General features: G+C 37.8%; 1 protein-coding gene across 3 annotated transcripts in view; it reads left to right on the plus strand.

The window, feature by feature from the left end:
• The window catches only part of TBC1D4 (TBC1 domain family member 4), a 180,701-nt gene that overhangs the window by 119,325 nt on the left and 37,502 nt on the right, over positions 1-23,874 (plus strand). For all 3 annotated transcript variants that reach the window (XM_087435978.1, XM_087435977.1, XM_087435976.1), the window contains 6 exons: positions 3,898-4,030; positions 10,751-10,842; positions 11,124-11,234; positions 14,936-15,055; positions 21,983-22,057; positions 23,366-23,592. In XM_087435978.1, the coding sequence (XP_087292104.1) occupies positions 3,898-4,030; positions 10,751-10,842; positions 11,124-11,234; positions 14,936-15,055; positions 21,983-22,057; positions 23,366-23,592 (758 nt within the window). The remainder of the gene's footprint in view (positions 1-3,897; positions 4,031-10,750; positions 10,843-11,123; positions 11,235-14,935; positions 15,056-21,982; positions 22,058-23,365; positions 23,593-23,874) is intronic.

The raw sequence follows: 23,874 nt of genomic DNA on the forward strand, positions 1-23,874 counted from the left end.
TGAGAGGCTGGGGCTCACAGAAGTGCAGGTGAAGTTCTGCAGTCACTATTGGCTGCGTGGAGTGTGGAGCCTGCGAGTCAGAGGCAGCCAGAGCCGAGGCTCACTGCTTTTATACTGTCAGGCCGGGGAGGCGACCCTGTTGCCTCAAGGGTCTTCCCTGCTACTGAACAGGGAGATTGTGCCATGCTTTCGTTATCAGTTTTCACATTGTGCTTGCTGCTGCTCCGTTGGATGTGAAGCAGGCCTGGCCTTACTCTACTGTGACTTGAATCCCCTTTTCTTCTTTTCTACCACGTATTTTTTAGGACCGTGCTTAAATATCACATCCTAGTGAAGCCTCTTCTGACGCCTTGTTTTCAGGAGTTGTCTCCTTTAGTTGCTCTGTGGTCAGTGTCTTGCTGCACCTTGTTCACAGGCTCTAACAGTTCCTACGAATCCCCACACTGATTTATTTGTTCACATAACTTTCTACTCCACTAGACTGTGAATCCCACGAGGTTAGGACCGTTCTTACTCTTGCTGTATCCCCCAGTGTTGCTAGGATAGCAGGTGCTACGTGTGTTTTGAGTGACTGTGTCCCTCTTAACTTCAGACAATCATTGTCTAGGTGCTAGTTAATCTCTGGTTACTGGATAACCTGCACTCAAAGGAAGACCAGTAAAACCTTCTTATTTCCAACCTCTTTTACAAGTTTTGTTTTGTTTGTAGTTTTTAGTATTTTCGTTTTACCCTCATGCGTGGAGAATGAGTTTTTGAAACAGGAAGTCAGAGTAGAAAGTCTGGGAATGTACTTCATTTTTCCACCTTAAGAAGCTCTGTGACTAAGGCAACAGACTAGACTGGCTAAGAATGTCTTCCTATTACACTGAAGCTGCGTCAGAATCTCAATTTGGGCATCGCTATTCTTAAGATCAGGCCTATGCCAGAATCTTTGAAACCTGTTTCCTCTAATTTTATCAGTAAGCATCTTAACTGAATAGTGAAGCATCAGAACTGCAAGCTAGAAGAAAAATTAAATGTAAATTTCCTGTATAACAGAGGATGGCTCAAGCATTTGACATATAGAACACAACAAAACAGTCAGTTAAATATTATAGGTCTAAGCAGTGTTATGATTGATGTGGCTTGGCAGTTGTGTAAGACAAAGTATTGCAAAACCACACTTGCTGACTTATCTTCTCTGAGTATAAAGAATACACAACTAGCATTTTCTCTTGTTTCTTTGTAGCAGTCGCTATGAATTGATAAACAGTATAGTGTTCTAATGGGCCCTGGGTGGTCGCAGGGGAAGTTTAGATGCTCTGTACTCCTTCCTTCCTTCCTTCTTTGGAAAATAGCTGTAGACAGGTGGCTTAATCTTGTTTAACCAACCCTTGAGATTTGTAGAAAATATCATTTCTGTTTTCTCCAAAATTGGTTTAAAAGGTGTGAAAAAAGGTAAGTTACTACTACTTATAGACAAAGAAAAAGTAAAACTCCATGGATGCAGACAGCAGTATCCAGAGGAAGTATAATCAAATGAAAAGAAAAGACCCAGAACTTGTATGGGGTTAATAGTTTAAATTTTTCCAAAGACTTAGACTAGATAATCTTTTGAAGTCCTCAAACATTCTGTGATTCTTAGACTTATTATAAAATGCTATAAAATACCTAAGTTTGGTATGTAAATGTTTATGAGCATTATCTTCATTATGGATTTTCACCTTAATATCGTAAAGTGGCTTTCTTTGTCCCGTCTCATACTTTTCACTGGAAATTTGATTCTGCCTGATGGAAATGCTAAGAATACTTTCTTTTTGTTTGCATGTGATTGGTTTATCTTTGCTCATTCCTGTACTTTTAACCAAACCTATGATTTTTTGTGGTTGTTATATCTAAACTAAAATAATTAAGTTATTTATAGTGCACTAATTTGAACTTTTGGTTGCTCTGATCCCATGGTAGAATTTATAGGCCATCTGGAAAAAATGGTGGGTTTAAAAATATAAAACATTTAAAATTTTAGAAGTCAAAGTTGGTTTTTTTTTTTTTTTTTGGTGAGGAAGATTAGACTTGAGCTAACATCTGTTGCCAATCCTCTTCTTTTTGCTGAGGAAGATTGGCCCTGGGCTAACATCCGTGCCCATCTTCCTCTACTTTATATGGGATGCCACCACAGCATGGCTTGACAAGCGGTACATCGGTCCGTGCCTGGTATCCAAACCCGCGAACCCCAGGCCACTGAAGCGGAGCCAGTGAACTTAACCTCTATGCCACCAGGCCGGCCCCAGAAGTCAAAGTTTTTAGTAATATTTGTGGCTAGGATAAATTGTAGCCACATTTCAAACACCATTGAAATGGCCTCTTGTTTCATCTAGAAATAGATAAGAAAACGTGAAAGTTCGGTATTTCCATTGGAGGCCTTTTACAAGGCAATATTACTAAATGATAAATGATAAACCTATGTGAAAGCTAATCAGATGACTCACCCCTTTGGTGCCTTTTAAATAAACAAGAAGCAAGAAAATAGAGATAAATAAACATCTGCAAAAGTAATTGAAATTGCTTTTGAATACATAATAAGGCAAATGAAATCAAAATGCAAAAGGCATTAAATATTTAGTGCTTTTATTTTTAAGAATTAGAAATCTTTATTTTTTTAATTATAGTTTAAAAGAACAGATTTTATGAATAATTCCTTTTTATTCATGGTATGATGTGTAATTATTCGTAAGCCTTTTAAAAAGTTGATAATATAGAAAAACATAACTGAATAAAGACAGGCTGCTTAGTGTATGATCTCTCCTTTCAGTAATATGCAAACAATAAAGTTTCTTTTTATATTAGGTTCCTCATACACTCAAATGCAGAAGTAGATGAAATCCTTTAAATAATAGCTTAATCTTAAGCCAAGCCATAGAGGAAGGAGAAAGAAAAGTCTTAAAAAAATGATTGTCCAAGCATGGTGAATGGTTTTGAATATCAAAGTTAGTTCAGATGTGGTCCTTAGTCCTCTATAGCTCCACTGTGCAGGTTTTAGACTTTGATCTAAGTTCTGCAGTGTGGGAAACCACACCCTACATTGACGATTGTGTCGCGGAGAAGGAGACGTGGCCTAAAGTCGGTTTACCCAGCTTGAGGATGAGGATGCTGGTTTACCCAGCATGAGGATGTTAGTTGACCTCAAAGAAGCACCTGGGAAACAAGAAGATAAGATTCAAACCTCTTGACTGAGTCATTAGAAGAGCAAGAAAGAAACTGGCTGGCAGCCCTAGTGGAGACCCAGTTATTAGCCAACACGATGTCATGGCTACTTAGTGTCACAAACCAGCAGTGAAATAATAATAAATTAGAAGCCGTTGAGATAAGACCAGCAACCTTCATGGACTTCCCCCAATATTATTTAAATTGAACTCATTTTCCCCCAGAACTATGCCTCAATACATGTTTTGTTTGTTTTTACACTAAAAATGCTCCAGAAGGATAAAGTAAAGTAACATACCTATTAACACAAGTAAATGTTAAACCTCTTTTGTTGCTCTCTATATATTGCAGAAAGAACTTCCAAAGAGATCTTTCTCTGATAAACTACTTAATTAAACAAGGACCTGACTGCCTGTCAATTAACCAGCCCGTGATAGGTAGCACTCAGTGGGATTCAAAAATAATATTCAAGTAACAGATCAGTATTATATGACACACATTAAAATGGTCTTATTTCATCCAGCTTTCAATTCCATGTATAACTGAAAGTCAAACTTCCAGACTTAATATTTTCTCTCTACCAGCTCTGTAGTCGTCAAAATTCCATTATTTATTGTTTAGTCAGTATCAACAAAGTCTCACATTGCTGTTGGGCTTCAATGTGCTACCCTGAAAGCAAACTTTTGTAGACCGGAGTCTTGTTTCTTCTTGTAGGTGGATGAGGTAATGCTGACTCTCAAGCAGGCTTTCAGTACGGCTGCTGCCCTGCAGAGTGCCAAGACCCAGATCAAGCTGTGTGAGGCCTGCCCGATGCACTCTTTGCATAAGCTCTGTGAAAGGATCGAAGGTACGGTATAACTTGGCCTTGGCAGAAGAGGAGTTTGCTTTGGCGTTTGGGAAGTGAGAAAGTCGCTACTGTCATTGAAGGGTTCTTTGTTTCGAGATGAAACAAGAGCCCAAAGAATCATTTCTCATGTCCAGTCAAATTTGTGCTGTCAGTCTCTCCTACATGCTCGGAGTTTTTTTCTCTCTTTCTCTTTCTTCTTTATGTTTCATTTTTCTTCTGAAGGCAGACTCAAGGAAGGGATTTGTATTTCCCACAGTTCTGAAGACTCTGCTGTGTACGTAGCGAGAATTGAGAAAATATTTGTTGGATGAATGAAGAGAGGCAAAACCATCCAGAATGTCGACTGTTTACCTAAATCTTTCTTTTTTCCCCCCATCACTTGATGATGTGTTCCTTTTTCATAAAAGTGTAGAACAGGAATGAAACTGGAGTAGCTTTTGAGAGACATTTGAAAATCACAGAGGTGATAGATGTCATATCATAAAGCAAGTTTTTAATAAAAAAATGTGTTCTGAGGAAGGGAGAGGGGCATGAGGGAGAGATGGCTCTGTGACTCACTTTCCCTTTTTTCTCATTATCTCTTACTAACAAAAAAAGGTTGAAAACTACTGCACAAGAGAAGAAACACAATTTAATCAACACCTATTAAGCATCTACTATGCACCAGGCAATGTGCTAGGCACTGGGGATATAGAAATGATTGAGATGTGGACTTTGTGGACTAAGCTGTCAGAAAGCTTACAGTCTAAAGTGGAAGATAGGCATGTGAGCAAATAAATGCAATTCATTATGAAACGTGTTATAGTAAATGAGGAGAGTGCCAACTCAAAACAAAGCAGAGAATGGGCTAGTCATTGTAAATGCAAATTATGATTTCTATTCAGTAGGCAGCAGAATCATAGGCTCCTGGCAAAATTGGGGATGAACAGCAGTGTTTACTAAATATCCACTCAACTGTGGATCAAGGACTATTTAAATGTAATATTCAGGGCCGGCCCTGTGGCTTGGTGGTTAAGTGCGCGCGCTGCAATGCTGGCGGCCCGGGTTCGGATCCCGGGTGCGCATCGAGGCGCCACTTCTCTGTCCATCCTGAGGCCGAGTCCCACATACAGCAACTAGAAGGGTGTGCGGCTATGACATACAACTATCTACTGGGGCTTTGGGGGCAAAAAATAAAATAAAATTAAAAAAAAAAAAGTATAAAAAAAATAAATGTAATATTCAGATTTAAAAAATTATAATCATAATTTTACAGAAAGCACATTATTTTCAAACACGTATAAAACATTTACAAAAATGGAACATTCTTTGGTGTATGGTAAAGGGAGCATTATAAATCTGTGGAGTAAAGACTGGATTACTCAGGAAGTGGTGTTGGATTAATGTGCTATCCAAAGAGAGAAAGATTCCTTCCACTTATCCTACTCAAAATCCATTCTAGGTGGGTCAAAGTCCTCAGTATAAACAAACAACATATTTATATTATTAAAAGAAAATAAGAATATTCTGATGTCCTTGAACAAGGAAGCCTTTATTAAGACACAAAAATGCAAAGGGCCAGCCCCGTGGCTTGGCGGTTAAGTGCGCGCGCTCTGCTGCTGGCGGCCCGGGCCTGGATCCCCGGCGCGCACTGACGCACCGCTTCTCCAGCCATGCTGAGGCCGCGTCCCGCATACAGCAGCTAGAAGGATGTGCAGCTATGACATACAACTATCTACTGGGGATTTGGGGGGAAAACATAAATAAATAAAATCTTTAAAAAAAAAACCGACACAAAAATGCAAAAACTGTTAAAAACAGATATTGATAGATTTGACTTCGTAAAAATTTAAAAGTTTTACATAACAATAGCTGCTTACTTGGAAGTTAAAAGGTAAGCAACAAATAAGGAGATAGCAGATTGGTAGCCAGAATTGGTAAGAACTCTAATAATCTATAAGAAAAAGATAAAACCACCAGTAGGAAATTATGCATATCATTAAAAAAATTTCTCTGAAAACGAAATTAAAATTTCCAATAATAAAAATGAGAAGACACTCAACCTCACTAGGTGTCAGAGAAATGAAAATGAAAACAACAATAAGATACTCATCTATTATTGGTGAAATTATAGGGTTATCAATACATTTATGTGATACTGATGAGAATGTAAATTGGTACAGCCATTTTGGGGGAGAATTAATAGAAACTCGTTAACCTAAAATTGCACATACCCTGTTAATCAGCAGTTCCATGTCTTGATAAGAGAAACTCTTATATAAATGCAGAAGGTGACATTTTCAAGGTTGTATTGTTTGTAAAAAAATAATGGACAATTGGAAACAATCTAAATGTCCATCAATAACATAATTGAAGTATGTTCATATAATGAAGCAATTAATGGGAATGAATTTGAACTTTATATCAACTTGAGTGTCTCTTAAAATTATTGAGTGACAAAATAATCTGCCGAATAACACACACTCATGCTATATCTGGAAAAATACATAAAATAATACCCTTTATTTCTTTTTTAAAAAAACTTTTAATTTGATCTACTTTTAGACTTATAGAAAAGTTGCAGAATTTCCAAATATTCCTACCCCCAACCTTCTCCATTGTTACCATCTCAGATAGCCACAGTGCAATCATCAGAACAGGAAATTAACATTGGTACAATATTATTATCCAAACTAAACACTTCATTTGATCTTCACCATTTTTTTCACTCATGTCCTTTCTTTGTTCTAGGATCCCAATCGGGATCCCACATTGTACATAGTTGTTATTTTGTCCTGGTTTCCTGGAATCTGCAACCCTTCCTCAGTCTTTTCCTTGTCTTTCATGACCTTGACATACCAATGAGTATTGCTCGGTTATTTTGCTGCGTGTCCCTCAGTTCCGCCTGTCTAGCGTCTTCTCACATTGGGACCGAGGTCACTGCTCCCTGGCAAGAGCACTATAGAAATGGTGCTGTGTCCTTCTTAGCACATCATATCGTGGGGCTCGTGATGTTGATAAGTTTTATCACTGGTCATGTTGGCCTTATCACCTACTCAAGATGGTCTCAGGAATTTTCCACTGTAAAATTATCATCATTCCCCCTGGAGTCAACAAATATTTTAGGGAAGATAGTTTGAATCTACACAAATATCTTTGCTCTCACACCTTTACCCACTGATTCTAGCATCTGTCAAAGGCAAATTTAGCTCTCTCTATAATGTTTTAATATCTTTAAAATGTAGAACTTATTGGGGCTGGCCCAGTGGCGTAGTGGTTAAGTTTGTGCTTTGGGGGCCCAGGGTTCGCAGGTTCGGATCCTGGGCACGGACTGATGCACCGCTTGTCAAGCTGTGCTGTGGCGGCGTCCCATATAAAGTAGAGGAAGACGAGCATGGATGTTAGCCCAGGGCCAGTCTTCCTCAGCAAAAGAAAAAAAATAAAGAGGAGAATTGGCATCAGATGTTAGCTCAGGGCTAATCTTTCTCAACACAGACACACACAAAATGTAGAGCTTATTATATTACTTAGGTAATAAAATATAAAGCAAAAAATATATATTTATAGGAAAAAAGCCTGACAGCAAATATGCCCCAAATGTTAATAGAATAATGATGAGTAATATTTTCCCTGTTGAATTTTAGTTTTCAAACTTCACTCTATGGAAATAAGTTATTTCTATGTAGACAAAGCTAAACACTTAGGAGTAAAGAAGCAACTTAGTATTTCTCCCTGTTTTTTTTTTTTGGTGAGGAAGATTAGCCCTGAGCTAACATCTGCTGCCAATCCTCCTCTTTTTTTTTTTTTTTTTGCTGAGGAAGATTGGCCCTGGGCTAACACCTGTGCCCATCTTCCTTTACCTTATATGTGGGACGCCTGCCATAGCATGGCTTGATAAGCAGTGTGTAGGTCTGCCCCTAGGATCCAAACCTGCAAACCCTGGGCCGCCGAAGCGGAGTGCGGGAACTTAACTACTACGCCACTGGGTCGGCCCTGGTATTTCTTTTTAAAACTACACTGGAGGTGTGTTTTAAAATACATTTTCTGTTATAGAAAAGAAGTTTTAAACTTTCATCAAAGTGGACAGTCTGTCAGAAGCTGGCTGTAACACCATAGGGGAGCTATGGCAGGCGGGAAGGATTCTGATTGAATGTACAAAGGGCTGGACCTCAGTTTTGTGGCATCTGAAGTGTTTTAAAGAAAAAGGATATAAAATTATGAATCCAAATTAGTAGAACCCTCCCAAGGTTCTGAAGGGACTCTGAAACTTCAGTTTTGCTAGCTTCAGGGTATGCATATATCTGAAGGGAGCAAAGGAAGAGTCCATGTTGACTGGAAACAGATTCACAGAGGTTTATTTTCCTAAGACCTTGGAGAACACCTTCTGATATGACTTTTCCCCCACCTTCTATATCAGGCAAAGAGCATAAGATAGGACAGTGCTCTGATAATAAGAATAAAAGTAATAACAATAAAGCAGATACTTCCATAGGACTCACCATGTCTAGGCACTATTATGTTTTGCATATGTTAGCCCACTTAATCCATGTAAAAATCCCCAAAGATAGGTACTGTTTTTAATCCTCGTTTTACTCATGAGGAAACTGAGGCACTGAGACACATAGTCGGTCATAACGGCTACATCCACGTTGCTTGGAAGGGCCAGAACCAGGATTTGGACTTGTTCAATCTGTTTTCAAATCTGATTTCTCTCTCTGAGAGAATATCAGAATTTCAGGGCCAAGCTGCCCTGAAGCCTCGGCATTTGTGTGTCTCCCAGAGAGGTGTTTTCGTCTAAGATAAGGGTATGAATTCTAAGCTTGTTTTTTGCATAGGTACAAAGTGTAATGCTGAACGAAGGACCACATTTCGATTCAACACAAATTAATAGGAGTAGAAAGTTAGTGAGAAAGATATTTAAAAGTGTGTGTTGTTAGTATTTCATATCACTTACTCAGAATTATAGTGTTCCTGTCAATATGTGTGGCTGCATTAATAAGGAGTTCTATTTCTATTGAAAAAAAAGAAAGAGAGTAGGTAAGTGTACTGATCTGAGCCTAGTCATCTATGCCTCTGTTAAGTGAGTCTTGCCAGTTAGACTGGGAGGAACAACACCAGCCATGTCCGTGGACCAAAGTGAATTGAGGAGCAAGTGTCTAAGAGAACTCCATCTCCCAAGGACCAGCCTCAGAAGGTGAAACTAAAGCGATGTTGAGCATCATGGAGATGGAGCGATTATCCTCAATCTTGTTTTCCTATGCTAACATGCATGAGGGATAAATAATATACTTAAATATCAGTAATCAGTGATTCCAAAATTGGGGGAAGAAAGAAGTCAAATCAGATTCGCAGCAGTGGAAAGGGCATGTATAATTTGAAAATAAACTCCAGCTGTTTCCAATTCCTCTCCTGAAATAAAGGTCTAAAGAAACTTCCTGGGCTATGGATTTAGTTAAATTATTTCAAATAACTACCCTCTTTACTTCTCTCCTTTTTAATCTTTTATCCTCCTAGGCATGTTAATAAGACATTGGAATAGTAAACATAAAACAAAACAAAAACAATTATGTGAATTAGTTTGTTAATATATTGCCTAAGGAGACTTTGCTAGCAAATAATAAGCTATGATAGTGAGTGACATCACATCATCCAAATGAATTTTAGTGCTGCTGTTTCTGTATGCGATCACAGAGGTTTTCACAGAATTTTGTTGTACATTGCACAAAGAAAGGTAAAGCTGAGAAGGTTTCAGAAGCTTTTCTTCTGATTCCCGTTATATACCGTACAGTGGTTTAAAACAGATCCAGTGGTGGCACTGTACACGTTCCAACAACCATGAAATAAATCTAGTTCTTTTAAAATCATGCATATTTTGAAGTGATTCTCTCTCAGTGATTTTAAAGTGCCAGTCTTCCTATAAGGTTTGTTAAATATTAGATATGGCTAGATATCCTCTTTCTAATCAAAGTATAGTAGCAATACTATAAGTGACACCTAATTATTGTAAAGGAAGTCTGTTCCTTAAAAATGGATGGTTAATTATAGATATAAATGATTATGAATGTAAACATGAAAGTTGTAAGTAGAAAGGAATCATTGTAAATGTGAATTAAATTTTCTCTTTTAAAAAAATATATAAGAATATGATTTAAATTATGTGTAAGAGTGTGATAGATACATAAATAACATGATATAAAGAAGTAAACAGTTTCTTGGTAAACTAATAACACTAAAAATGTCACTGAATGCTAATAGTGTCCTTGGAATTTTGTTAGCACAGAGCAAGACCCACATGAGGAGGAGAGATTCCTGTCAAAGCTGTGGCTCTGCCTTTTAAATATTATTATTCTTTCTTTTTAAAATGTCAAGTTTTAGGCTTAGAGATTTTGGCTAAGGGTGGTATTCACCTATGAGTTTCTACAGTGGCTAAGTTTGTTAGTATATTAAATGGTATCCTGTTGTGCTGTTGATTTGGTGTCATTGAGAAATGGTGTCATTTTTTTTAATAATTCTGACTTCAGGATCACTGACAGGGGCCATTGATTTTGGTGAAGAGGTTTTCCATTTTGTTTTGATCATTTCATTGTAGTGTTCCGTGGTTTGTTGTAGGCAGGAACACATCTCCTTGAGAAGATTTAACTTCAGAGCCTGCTGGAGAAGGGACAAGCTACAATGCCTTATATACATTTTGATCTCTGCAGCTCAACTCTGGTTAATACTTATCCCCATCACATTCCATAGGTCTCTACCCGCCAAGAGCCAAACTGGTAATACAGAGGCATCTCTCATCACTGACAGATAATGAGCAAGCTGACATCTTTGAACGAGTTCAGGTAACATTATCTATAGTTCTCACGAATAAGATATAAGGAATCAGAACTGGATCTTGTTTTTGTAAGTTTCTTTTTTCATTCCTGTATCTGAAGTTAAAGGTATGTATCTATTGTGCTATTTGATAGTAACTAGAATGCCACTTTTACTATTGCTTCTAAGAGCAGTTAAACACTTAGCTTTATTTCTGTTTGTCAGCAAGACAGATAAAACCAAGTGGGAATAAAATAAAACAAGAGAAGCTGTGTTGCCATAGTGTGCTTTTTGTTTGTCTGTTCAACAGAAAATGAAGCCAATCAATGACCAGGAGGAAAATGAACTGGTGATTTTACATCTGAGACAGCTGTGCGAAACCAAGCAGAGGACACACATTCACATCGGGGAAGGCCCAACGGTGAGAAGAAGTTTTCTCCTTGACCTGTTTTTGGTTTATTTATATATTTAGTCAAAGTGTCACAGAAGATGTGAAAGGAGTTTCTTTCCTTTGTTTTCTCATCTTTAGGGCTAAAATCCTATCAGATTTATTTTTTAGCATTTTAGGAGTTTTATGGGAAATTTTAGCAGGCGTTGGCACATTAAAATAAAATAATGATGGTTTTAAAATGTAAAAACATATGTGGCTTTTGGTATAAAAATAGTAATAACAAGTGTTCATGATTTAGAATGCACATGCATATTTAGTTATATTAATCCATTATTTTATTTCAAATTCGTATAAACATCTTATATCATCAAAAGCTTACACAGCCTGAATGGTCAACATGAGCAAACATGGGAAGAAGCAATAGTGTCACGGAAGCAGCTACCCTAGCTGCAGACTAAGGGATGATATTTTTGTGTACGTGGTGTAGAAGGGATTTCCAGCTGTATACAGATAAAGCAAGACCACTAGCAACAGCATCTAAGGGATCATGACATACTTACCTCTAATAGCCCTGATTCGGGTTATGTCTTTATTTCACTATATTCAGAACAAATTGATATCACATTATTAGTAATTCCTTAATTTATGCATTGAACAAGCACTTCTAGAGAATCTTCTGTGAGCAAACCTGGGTGATAATGGTGAACAGAAAAGAGATGCAAGAATGATGTTCCCTCCAGAGAAGAGATCACATATTCCCAAGGGGCATGCAGACAGATCAATAGATACGTATAATAGAGGCAACGAAGTGGCTTTTTAAAAGAATGTGCAGTGAACACAAAAGAGCTATGTCTTTTCTCTGGAGCTGGAGTGGAGAGAAATGGTAGAGGGAAGAATTTAAGATTTCAAGAGGAGGAGATTTTGGGTGGGCTGGAGTTTTAGGGGAGATAAAGTTTGCTAATTGGAAAAGTTGAGGAAGTGTGTTTTAAGAAAGGAACATTGAACACAAAGTTATGTAATAACTGTGTGACCATGACCGAACATGCTCCATGGAGGCCCTTAGAGTACCTACTAGTTCTTTAGGGTGCGCTTGGGAATTGGTGGGGAAATAAGGCTGGAAGGAGAGGCAGAGGTGAGATGGTGAAGGGCCTTAAGGGCTAGGCCTGACTTTGTTATTGAAAGATTAGAGGTAAGAGTGTGAGAAGGTCACATTTGCAATTTAAAGAGATAATTCTGCTGTCGCTGTGGATGTGTGGGGGAGGTTGGTGGGTGAGGAGGTTGATGATGTTAGGACTGAAGTCACATTCTTGAATTAGGAGAATTTTGTAGTAGAATATGCAAGAAGTGATTTATTTAATTATTGCATGAACTTTTATCAAGTGTATACTATGTAGTAGGCAATGGTGATGAATAATGACAGCTCTTTCCTGCCATCTAACTGTTTAGGAGGAGAAACCAACATGTAATGAAATAAATTAAAATATGGAAATATGGTGTGATTGGTACAATGAGCTAAGTATGTACCAGCCAGAGATAGCACTGGTACATAAATAGATTGAATGATTCTGTCTTGAAAAGTTTATTTTGTCTTGGAGAGAGGCTGAACTTGAGCACTGGAGACATGAGGAAGGGCCTGAGTCAAGAGCTATTTAGGAGGCACGGTCATTAGGACTTAGTGCCTGACTGGATAGATATGTAAAGGAAGGGAGACGGAGTTGCTGGGAGAGACTTCAAGGCTTCAGATTTTGGGGAACTGGATGAAACTGAGCTAGGAAATACAAAAAGAAGACAAGAGTGGGGCAGGGGGTGGAAATGAGTTCAATTTTGAAAACGTGTTTTAGGTTTAATTAGAAAAACGGATTTGGTGCCCATAGAGGAATTTGAGTTGATAGTATAAATATGGAAAACAGTGAGCTTTGGCATGGATTTGAAGTCAGAGGGGGACCTACTGAGGAACACCACATTTCAGGCAATGAGTGAATACAAATACAGCCAATGAAAAAGACTGAAAGGGAATAATGGGGTAGGAAGAGACTTAAAAAGATTTATTATGGTGGGTGACCAATGTAAGAAAAGTTCAAGAAGATCAACAATGTCCAATGATATAGGAAGGTCAAGAAAAATAAAGACTAGAAACTATTAATGGGTTTACTTATATCAGTCATTGATGATGATAATGATGTTGACCAGAAGGTCAAAAGCAGTGTGTGAGTGGTGATGTACATTTTTCTTGTGATGGAGGGCACTAAAGACCATAGAGGAGGAGATTTTAACAAATTATTTATATTTTCCTGCTAGTAGTTAAGTTTTTCCCTCTCTCTGTCCCTTCCTACTTTCCTTTCTTTCTTCCAGCTGGTATTTACTGAGGAGCTACTGTGTCAGGCATTGTGCAAAGTGCCAATACATTTTCCCTATTTTAGTCATGTCATTCATCTGAAAACCTTAGACTAAGGAGTCATCCCAGTCCTTTATACACACCCCAAGCCCATTCAGTCCACATTCCTATCCATTGTTTTCTTTGCTTTCTTTTCCATTCTTGATGGAGGTTGTATTTCTTTTATCAGTAACTTCTTATACGATCCCATGGAACCAGCACTAGTGTGGACCTTTATTGCCTCCTGCATAAACTGTACTGAAGCCTCCAGTCTGGTCTTTCGGTCTCTGATTTCCCTATCCTTTACATGTTTTTTGAACACTACTTTCAGATAAATCTCCTCAAAACATTACTTTCACAGTGATGCCCCTCTACTTATAAATTCTGATCAGTGATTCTTCCTACTTACTTGGCACTTAAGACCAGTCAAGGTTTTATCTCCAGCCTCACTCTCTCACGTTACCTTCCATGACTTCCCTCTGTTTTAGTAGAACACCTGCACTGACACCCTATCCCGTGAGCCTTCCAGTCTTTGTGATTTGGCCAACACCATCTCCAGTGCTTGGAAAGTCTTCATCCCCTTTTTTCTGCCTGTCTGAATCCTGTGTATCCTTTAATTCCAGACCACTGAGACCCACAACCATTGTTCATGCTTCCACATTTGGTGCTTATATGTTGCTTTGTGTCACAGCTAAATGTGAATATATTCATGAAAGCGAGTGATAAGGTTTCTCTCTTGAAAGTCTTCTGACACTAAGAACCATGTAATGTACATAGTAGCTTCTTAGCTGAATAGGATAAAATATAGAGAGAACCTAATATAATGGACACATTGTAGATTCTCATACAATTTAGTACTATCAGCGAATATTTGTTGGTCTAAAAGATAGATGACCCACTCATAAGTGAAAATGGAATTGTAACAGGCATTAGCAGAATCCAGCTTTACTGGAAGATGTGTTGTTCTTTGAAATTTATTTGCTGTGTTTTCCTTGGTAATATGGATACAAAATATGCATCTTGGAAAGGGACAGTTGTAGTTGTTAATCAAAATAATAGCAGTGAAAATTGACATCTCAAGTTTAATTTTTGTTAAATTCAGCAGGAATATATTAGCAGAAAGGAAAGGCATAGAAGAAAGATCTTATTTCTATCTTTTTTATTACTTACAATATTAAAAATTAAACTCTTTTCCTTATAATCTGTGTGTTCACAGTGTGGAACCTAAATTATTACTTCTTAGTAGAGCTATAGAAGAATTCCTGTGCTTTTTAATGGCTTAGTCATACGCCTGTCTTTAAAGCTTCATTTAACCTTGAGTATTTCCAAACTAAAATTTCTGTTTTTCTTTCTATAGACTATTTCAAATAGTACAATCCCAGAAAATGCGACAAGCAGTGGAAGGTTCAAACTTGACATTCTGAAGAATAAAGCTAAGAGATCCTTAACTAGCTCCCTGGAGAATATCTTCTCAAGGGTAAGATTAAACCGAGACTCTGTAGTTATTAATGTCTGTGTTTTCTAACTGCTTTGCTTCATTCTCAGCTGGCTCACAAAAGATTTCTTTAAAAAAAAAACTGCTAAGAAAACTTTAATTTAGTTAACATTTATTTAATATAATCTCTCAAAATAAGTTTCATTCTCAGATCTAGATTTATTCTGGTGCCTCTGTTACCTGTATTTTGAGCAGTAGAGATTTAGTGGGAGAGAGATACTATGGATAGAAAAGGGGAAATAGAATATTGATGCCCAATACAATAAGAACTTTTTATCATTTGCCACATAAAGTTATAAAGAAGCCCTTTTTTGCTCATTCTTAGGAGCTGATAGGGAATGCTGACAATAGTAAGTATAAATTAACAGAATTTATGTATTCCATTTAGTAAATTTATATATTCTATTTAAACATAAGCAAAATGGTTCCCCTTCCCTTTCGTTTTCCTCTTCCTGAACAGTTCAGTCCTAAAGCTGTTAGATGAGATCCAGCAAGGTAGATGTCTTGGGTCTGGAAGGCAGGGGAGCCACAGTAGCTCAGAGCAGGGAGACAGAGCCTATTGGGGTGCTGGGGGTGGGGGTGGGCCCAATGCAGCTTGTAGAAACCAGAGTATGGTGAGGAGGGTGTTAGCTTAGGAGGGTGACACGGTTTGGGAAGTCGGAGCGTGAGCAGGTGAAGAGGGCATCCCTGTAGAGGGATGGTCTGGTGCAGGGTGTCAGAGCCAGGATGGAGGGGTAAAAGCATTCAAGGTGCCCGGTACAAGGCGTTAGAGTCTGAGCAGAGTGAGGATGGCATCCATATGTGGGAGTGGCAGCCCTACTGAGGGAGTGAGGAGAGTGTCTGTGAGGTGGCAATTATGGAGATTGGTTACACACGGGGGACTGACCAAATGCGTAAATGTATTAAGGACAGTGAGATTCTGGGAGAAGGAATTACAAACATGAAAAGGGAGGAAATTAAAATGAACCCTGTGTTGTTGGATTCAACTCAGCGGTAACAGGAGGGAATCTTGGTTATCTATATATTTGTGTATTTTTTTGAGCAATAGAATTTTATATATAATATTATACATATATATAGTATATATGTATTAACACATATATGTGTATGTGAGTTTGTGTGTATATAAAGGTGTACATATGGTCCCTGGCTCTGTCCACTGATAGGAGCTGAGAACAGCTTTTCTGTACATACCAGATAATATATTAAGCCTGGTTGGGTGAAACCTAGCACCCAGATTTTGGTTTCTATATATCATTCTCCAAGGAGGAACCAGGATCCTGGGAGAAATGGCTAGTTCCAGGCAGCTTGGTGTTCTGTAAAGAAGTGCTCAAAGAAAGATGGCAATGTGTCATAAAGACATAATAACTTTGAAGAGCTCTCACTGATGACTCTGAGACAATCTGTGCATCAAAATAAGTGATAGCAACAGATTATAACCTGTTGCATAAGATAGGAAACTATGAGCCTATTCTGATATGAAAAATAAATGAATGCATTGAAGGTTTGATTATGATCAGGATATTTAATGGATGTAGTTAATACTTATTAATTACAAAGGGGAAAATAGTAACTTTACATTGGAGATGACTGGCAGACACCAGCTTAATCAAGTGATCAAACTGAGCCTCATCAGCAATGGGACAAATCAAAATCCTGTGTCACCTGAGACAAAGAATATAGCACCACTTCCGTGGTATTCCTGCCAAAAGGGCAGTACCTGAATCTAATCATGAGGAAACATCATCAAACCCAAACCGAGGTACAATCAGAGAACTAGTCTGTTATCTTCGCAAGTGTAAAGTTCAAGAAAGTCAAGTGCAGGGGCCCGCCCGGCAGCACAGCGGTTAAGTGCGCATGCTCCACTTCAGCGCCTCAGGGTTCGAAGGTTTGGATCCCGGGCGCAGACCTATGCACTGCTTGTCAAGCCATGCTGTGGTGGCATCTCATATAAAGTAGAGGAAGATGGGCACAGATGTTAGTCTAGGGCCAATCTTCCTCAGCAAAAAAGAGGAGGATTGGCATCGGATGTTAGCTCAGGATTAATCTTCCTCACCAACAAAAAAGAAAAAAGAAAAAAAAAAAGAAAGTCAAGTGCAGTCGAGCATTAGGACACAGTAACTTCTGATATCTGGTGTTCTTATTTTTATTTCTTTGCTAGAACTCAAAATACTCTTATAAGTATTTCTCTTAATGATTGAAATTCTTCTAATTCACACAAAAGCCCTGCAGCAAGCATGGTCAATGACAATGGTATTATTTTTATTTTCATTTTTTTGCTGAGGAAGATTAGCCCTGAGCTAACATCTGTGCCAGTCTTCCTCTATTTTGTATGTGGGTCCCTGCCACAGTGTGGCTGACGAGTGGTGTAGGTCTACGCCTGAGATCCGAACCTGTGAACCTGGGCTACCAAAGCAGAGCACACCAAACTTAAACACTAGGCCATGTGGCCTGCCCCTGACAATGCTACTATTTTATCAGGAGAAAACAGCATCTAGGAAAAGAGCATTTAGAAGATTTGTTAGAAGTGTGTTAATGCAACTTTCCCTAAAATTTTCCTACCTCTTTTTCTTCAAAATTTATAAATCAGTTATGTTCTTTCTTTCTCTCTCTTTCCCTCCTTCTTTCTTCCCTCTTTCCCCCCTTCCTCCCTCTCTCTCATAGCATTTAGTGAGAATTTTAGTAGAAAGGCCATTTAAGAGGTCAGGGGACATGAATCCAAGACCTGGCCCTAGCAGATTTTATATTTATGACCTTGGACAATTTATTTATCTTTTCTAAGCCATAGTTTCCCCATTTGTGCAATGGCCTACTAATCCCTGCTTGCTTCACATTACTGTGAGGATGACATGTCAGCATGTTAGGAAAATATCACAGTCTAGATATGAGGCGGTATGTACAGCGGTGGTAAGCTCTGAAACCTCTGTCATTTACAGATTGATGAAGGGTATTTAGAGTGTTATTTTCTTTCTCCCCATTTAGGACCTTGGCATTCTGTGCTGTCCTTGCCCAGCCGACTTTGAAGTACCGCTTACATAGCCTTGAATGGCTGTAATGACTCTTTCAGCAAGGGCACAGCCAATCTATTTTGGTCAAGGTGGATACTGTAACTTTTGTGTCCCCAAGTGCTGCCAAGTGCCATAAATTATGTGACCTAACAAGGTCTTGCTTGCGCCATGTGCAGCAGAATAGATTTGTTGGAAAGGTTGGCAGCTACCCGTGTTGTAGTAAAGGTTACATAGAAAAAGGGTTTTGTGTACTTCTAAAACTTGTTAGTTTATTTTTTTCTGTCTGAGTTCTATAGTAGAAAATTGATGCTCCAGTCATAGAGTTTGGCTCACAGTGGCTGCCATTTTTAAATGTCAAAATATTTTATTTAACTAACTATAGTTGTTTATGAAATAGGATACATTTTAAAAATGCTTTAAAGCTCAGCTCATTAACGGTTAAAAAGTGGGTCCAAGGAGAAAGGTTTGACACTTGTATTACCACATCATAATATAGTAAATCGGAAAAATCTATCTGTTCAGAGGTGAAAAGACAGTGTCTTGTATTCTGGTTGTTTGTTGCTTTTTCTCAAGTTGAAGTTGTCCAAAAAAGGAATATTTACTAATATATTTATTAATAGATATATATATTTCCAAAAGAGAAGTATTTCCTAATATAAAGTGTGAGTCATTGGAAAATAGTCCTCACTTCATGCTTTCTTCAGAGTAATGTCCATTGTCCTCACTTGTTGAAATGTGTGAATTAATGAATGTGGTAGAGTATAATTTTAAAGTAAATTTGTTTTTCTTTGTGCGTCAGAAAAACACGTGGGTAAAACACTTGTATGAGTAAAATGTGTGATTTACGTTGCTTTTCTAATAATGGAAATGGTTTGATACTCATCTGACTACTTTCTCCTTTGTGACCAAATAACCTGTTTGAGATAACCAGGCAGGTTGGCATGTAAGTAGCAGAAGGCAGCATGGCCTTTACTATAGTTTCCTCTTGGCCACACACACTAACCCAATAATTTATCAGCCATATATATATAGTTTATTATTGGAAGTATGCCATATTATGGTATAGAACTGAAGAACTGAAAGAACCTTGATCAGGTTCTAGGACATTTGCAAAATAACACTTAACCAGTGTAGGCTGATTAGTTTTATTTGTAGTTCTACTTTTCACAAAGCCTATCTTCAGGAGGTAGCATTGAGTAAGAGCTTAATAGCTTTACTTTTAAATTGTGCTTCCTGGATTCAAATCGCTGCTGTGTTAAAATCTTTTAACTGTGTAAACTTTGGCAACATAATCTATTAGAACTTCAGTCTCCTTATCTGTCAAGTTGAGCTAAATAACTATACCTACTTCATAGAATTGTTGTGAGGATTAAATGAGATAATGCATTGTAAAATGTTTAGCATAGTATATGGCACATGATGAACATTCAATAATATTAGATGCAGCTGTTAATTTTATTATTGATATAGTTGCTATTTAGGGAGCCACTAGATATAGAAAACTATAATTAATATACTAAGTAAGAATAAATATTGCTTCTGTGAAACAAGATAGGATACCATAAATATAAAATAGTCAATTGAGTATAAAAAAGAACTCTTAAAACTTTCTGAGAGTGGACATAAAAATAAAAATTCAATAGAAGGCTTAGGAAGCTAGAGTTGAAAAAATCTCCCAGAAAGTAAAGGAAAATGACAGAGACATGGAAAATAGGAGAACAAGGTAAAAAGTTAAAGGATCAGTCTGGAGATCCAAAAGCCAAATAGTAGGAATTCCAGAAAGAGAAAATGCATGTAGAAATTTTCATAGAAATCATTTAAAAAGTTTCTCAGAGCTAATTGACATGTTTCAAGATTTAATGGGCTCAGAAAATGGACAGTAGAACGACTGAATAAAGCCGTGCCAAGGCACATTGTGAAATTTCAGGACGCCCAAGGGTAAACTTAGATTCTGTTCCAGAGAAAAATAGCAGGTCACACACACACAGGTTCAGGAATGATAATGGTATTAGACTTCCGTACCAAAAGACACTTGAGCAATGCTAACATATTCTTAAGAAAAGTTTCCAACTAGAATTATATATTCAGCCAAAGTATTAATGAAATATAAGCACAGAATACCAGCATTTACAGACCTGTAATTAAAAAAAAATTACCTCCCAGTCTCCCTTTCTCAGAAAGCACCTGGAGTATATGTTCCACCAAAATGAGAAAGTAAACTAAAAAAGAGGAAAACATGGGATCAAGGAAACAAATCCCAACATAGGATAGCATCAAAGGAAATTTCTAGTTTGATTGTGAAGGAAAATACTGGGAAGATCTATTCAGCAAGCCTAAATTGCAACCAGCCCAGACTGGGACAGGAAGACAGAAGTCTCCATAAAGGGTAGCTCAAATAAAAAAAAAAAGTAATTGATGGATTATGTGATGTTTGACCATACTGAGATTTGTTGGTGACTTTTGTGATAAGTTAGTAACTGCTGAGGCAGTTGTTAAATCCATGAAAAATAAATTGTAAAAGATATGAGTTGTAATAATAGTAAAATATGTAGCTCAGATGCAAACAGGATTTACAAAGTCATAAACATCTAAGCACAAAATATTGATTTAACTGAAACTTGTGGTATAACTATATTGAGAGAAGAGGGAAAGAGAGAAGTATGTGTGGGGATAGGTAATGAAGTGAGAATACTGAAGTCTCGTCTTCCAGAGTGGGAAGTCAATAGATAGGGCCTAAAATGGAAAGATTATGGAATAGTAATATAAACTGAATAGCAGAAGCATTGATATAAGTAATTTGAAGTATTTGCTTTTGGGGAATGGGATTCAGTGTGTGAGAGAAGGGGCTGGTGACTGCCACTTTTCATTATAAGCTTGGTAGCACAATTTGACTTTTGAAATTTTGTGCAGGTATTACTTTGATTAAAAATTAAAATGAAATTTAACCCCCTCCCCTCAAAAAATTAAACCCAAGAATGTATGGAGACAAATTTAAAACTGTAAAGTGCTCTACAAATATTGTGCGTTTTTTATTTTGCAAAGTCTGTCACACTGACTTGACTTGTATTTCTAGTTATTCTTTTTAGCACTTTTCCATGTGTTTTAGAATTATGTAGAATGCCTCAGTCTGTATTTTGTCTCTTAAGACCTTCTATGATCTAGTTCCCAACCTGCCTTTCCATCCTCTTTTCTTCAATAATTGGCTTCAGTTTCTTCCTATATAAAGTTTTAGAGGGAAATAGATGAGATGATCTCTTTGGTTCTTCTTTCTTAGATCATCTATGAAATCCATACCAAAGGACTATGTGAAAAGAAAAACAGGAACCAGTTCACCAATACTGAAGTGGTCTTCTAGAGAGACATGTTTTATTGAAGTAGTTTTGTGTTATGGAATAATGAATGAAGCTAAATCCATACATTTTAGGATGCAGTTTTCTTTTTTTAACGTGTGTTTATTGTAATCCTGTAATGTAAATTATGTGTTTGTAATCTAGATTGTATGGAGATTGTATGTATTAAACCATTTTCTTTATAACTGTTGTGCTGTACCTTCCACATTTGTGTTTATCTGTATGAGATACAAAGTTATGGGGCTTTCACTGATCTTATGGGGATCTCCTGATCTTATGGATGAATAATGTTTAACCTTGTAACCAAAGTGACTTCAAAAACCTTGGTCTGAGTATCTCGTTGTCTTTTGGCTGATTTAGAAATAGTGGAAATAGATTGCGAATAGTTCTGTTTACTGTGCTGGAATGGCTAAGAGTGCCAACAAATTTGAGTGAACCATGAAAGGATCAATTTAATGCTAACATAAAGAGGCAAGCTTTAACTGCCTTTTATGGTTTTAAAATAAAAATTCAAACCATATGAATGCTTTAATTTCATTCTCTTTACTCAGGGAGCTAACAGAATGCGAGGTCGGCTTGGAAGCATGGACAGTTTTGAACGGTCCAACAGTCTTGCTTCAGAGAAGGTATCTACACAGAGCTCCCTTTTTTACCACTAATTGCGACTTGACAAAAACCAACACTGGTATGGTAATATGCACGCTTATTTTGTTATGATCCTTTCTGACTTAAAAAAAAATAAATATTCGAGACTTTATTATTTTAAATAAGAAAATTCTAGATAGTAGCCTGTTGCTCTTCATTCAGCTGAAGCTTTCTCATGGAGGGACAGAACACATCCCTTGCTGGCTAACTTTGCTCTGATTATCAGGCTTTTTACTGTTTGGAGACAGCATGCTTTGGAGGACAATATTTGAGCAACTGTTGATCCCAAGCCATAGAGAAATGAGCCATGTAACTACTGCGCTTGTACAGTGATCTTTTTATCTTTTGTTCTCTCCCCATGTTACTTTTCCCCCCCATTTTTAACCATTTTAACTGCCACATTAGGCTCTTCTGCTTTATCTCATAGACAATTCTCAGTAGGTTTGGTTTCCTGTTTCCTGTATCATGCAACATGTAACCTATGCAACCTGTTTTTTTAATGGAAAAATATTAAAATATTTTTTACTAAACTTGCTATTGATAAAATTGAGGACTTAGTCCAGCTGTGCATCTACTAACCCTAACCCATGTTTATCAAGCTACACATTTCTACAATGGTGCCTCTTCTGGAAAGTATGAACAGCATACCTGTCTAAATTGAAAGATTTATGATGTCTGTCCATGCAATATGAGAGGCATTCCAGCATAGCTCACTTTCCATTTATTTCCTGTTTTTCATGTCTTTTAAAAAATTTTACCTCAGGGAACATGTAGTTGGATAGAAACATCCACGGTGAAGGAAGATACTTAACAGGCTTTATTTTATTTTCCTGAAGACTTTGCCACAAGACTTGGACACTTAAGCGTTGTGATATTGTTTTGACAGTGCAGGAAACATGCAACCGATATGTCACGGAAATCACTAGCTACGTAAACACAGACTCCACCCTCTTTGGGTCATGATCTCTTTTCATCTTTCTGGCAACAATGACAAAAGTACAGTAGCTGTAGCATTTTACCACAAAGTATTGGGGGAAAGAATACCTTTTCTTATCATCCCTTTCACTTTCTGGCCTATCTTTACGGATGCCGTCTTGCAGCTGCTTATCAGAAGAAATGGGTTGTGGTGATACTGATTAGCCTTCAGCATGGATTGAGTGAAAAAGAAAAAAAGTGTTATCATGACTCAGGAGGAAGAAGAGGCTCCTGGTCGCTTTGGAGCTGTGTGTGTAACCAGGTCTGCCATGATCCGGGTAGGAAAGACAGACCTCACTTCTGCTTCTTTTTAGGACTACTCTCCAGGAGACTCTCCACCAGGCACACCGCCAGCCTCCCCACTGTCCTCAGCTTGGCAGACGTTCCCTGAAGAGGATTTCGACTCCCCGCAGTTTCGAAGACGGGCACACACATTCAGCCACCCACCTTCCAGCACGAAGAGAAAGCTGAATCTACAGGATGCGAGGGCTCACGGCGTTCGCTCCCCCCTTCTGAGGCAGAGCTCCACTGAGCAGTGCAGGTGAGTCCAAACCTCTCTCCTCATGTGAGAGAAAACTCTCCTGTCACTCTGTTCTGAGCACTCTGGAGTTAAGATCGACTGTGACTTCATGCTGGAGCCAACATTGAGTTTTTAGAAAGACCATAAAAATAAATTGAATGATAAAAACCTTAGTTACCAAGGGAAACAAGGCAAGATTTAAGACACACCCAAGGAGAAGAGTTAAAGCACCCTGGATGGAAACATTTATTTTTCCAGAAAAATGGAGAAAACAAGATATCATGTAATTGTTTTGTCTGAAAA

The sequence above is a fragment of the Ceratotherium simum genome, chromosome 10 (assembly GCF_057802395.1).
Source record: "Ceratotherium simum simum isolate JZ-2026a chromosome 10, ASM5780239v1, whole genome shotgun sequence".
Taxonomy (NCBI): Eukaryota; Metazoa; Chordata; class Mammalia; order Perissodactyla; family Rhinocerotidae; genus Ceratotherium; species Ceratotherium simum.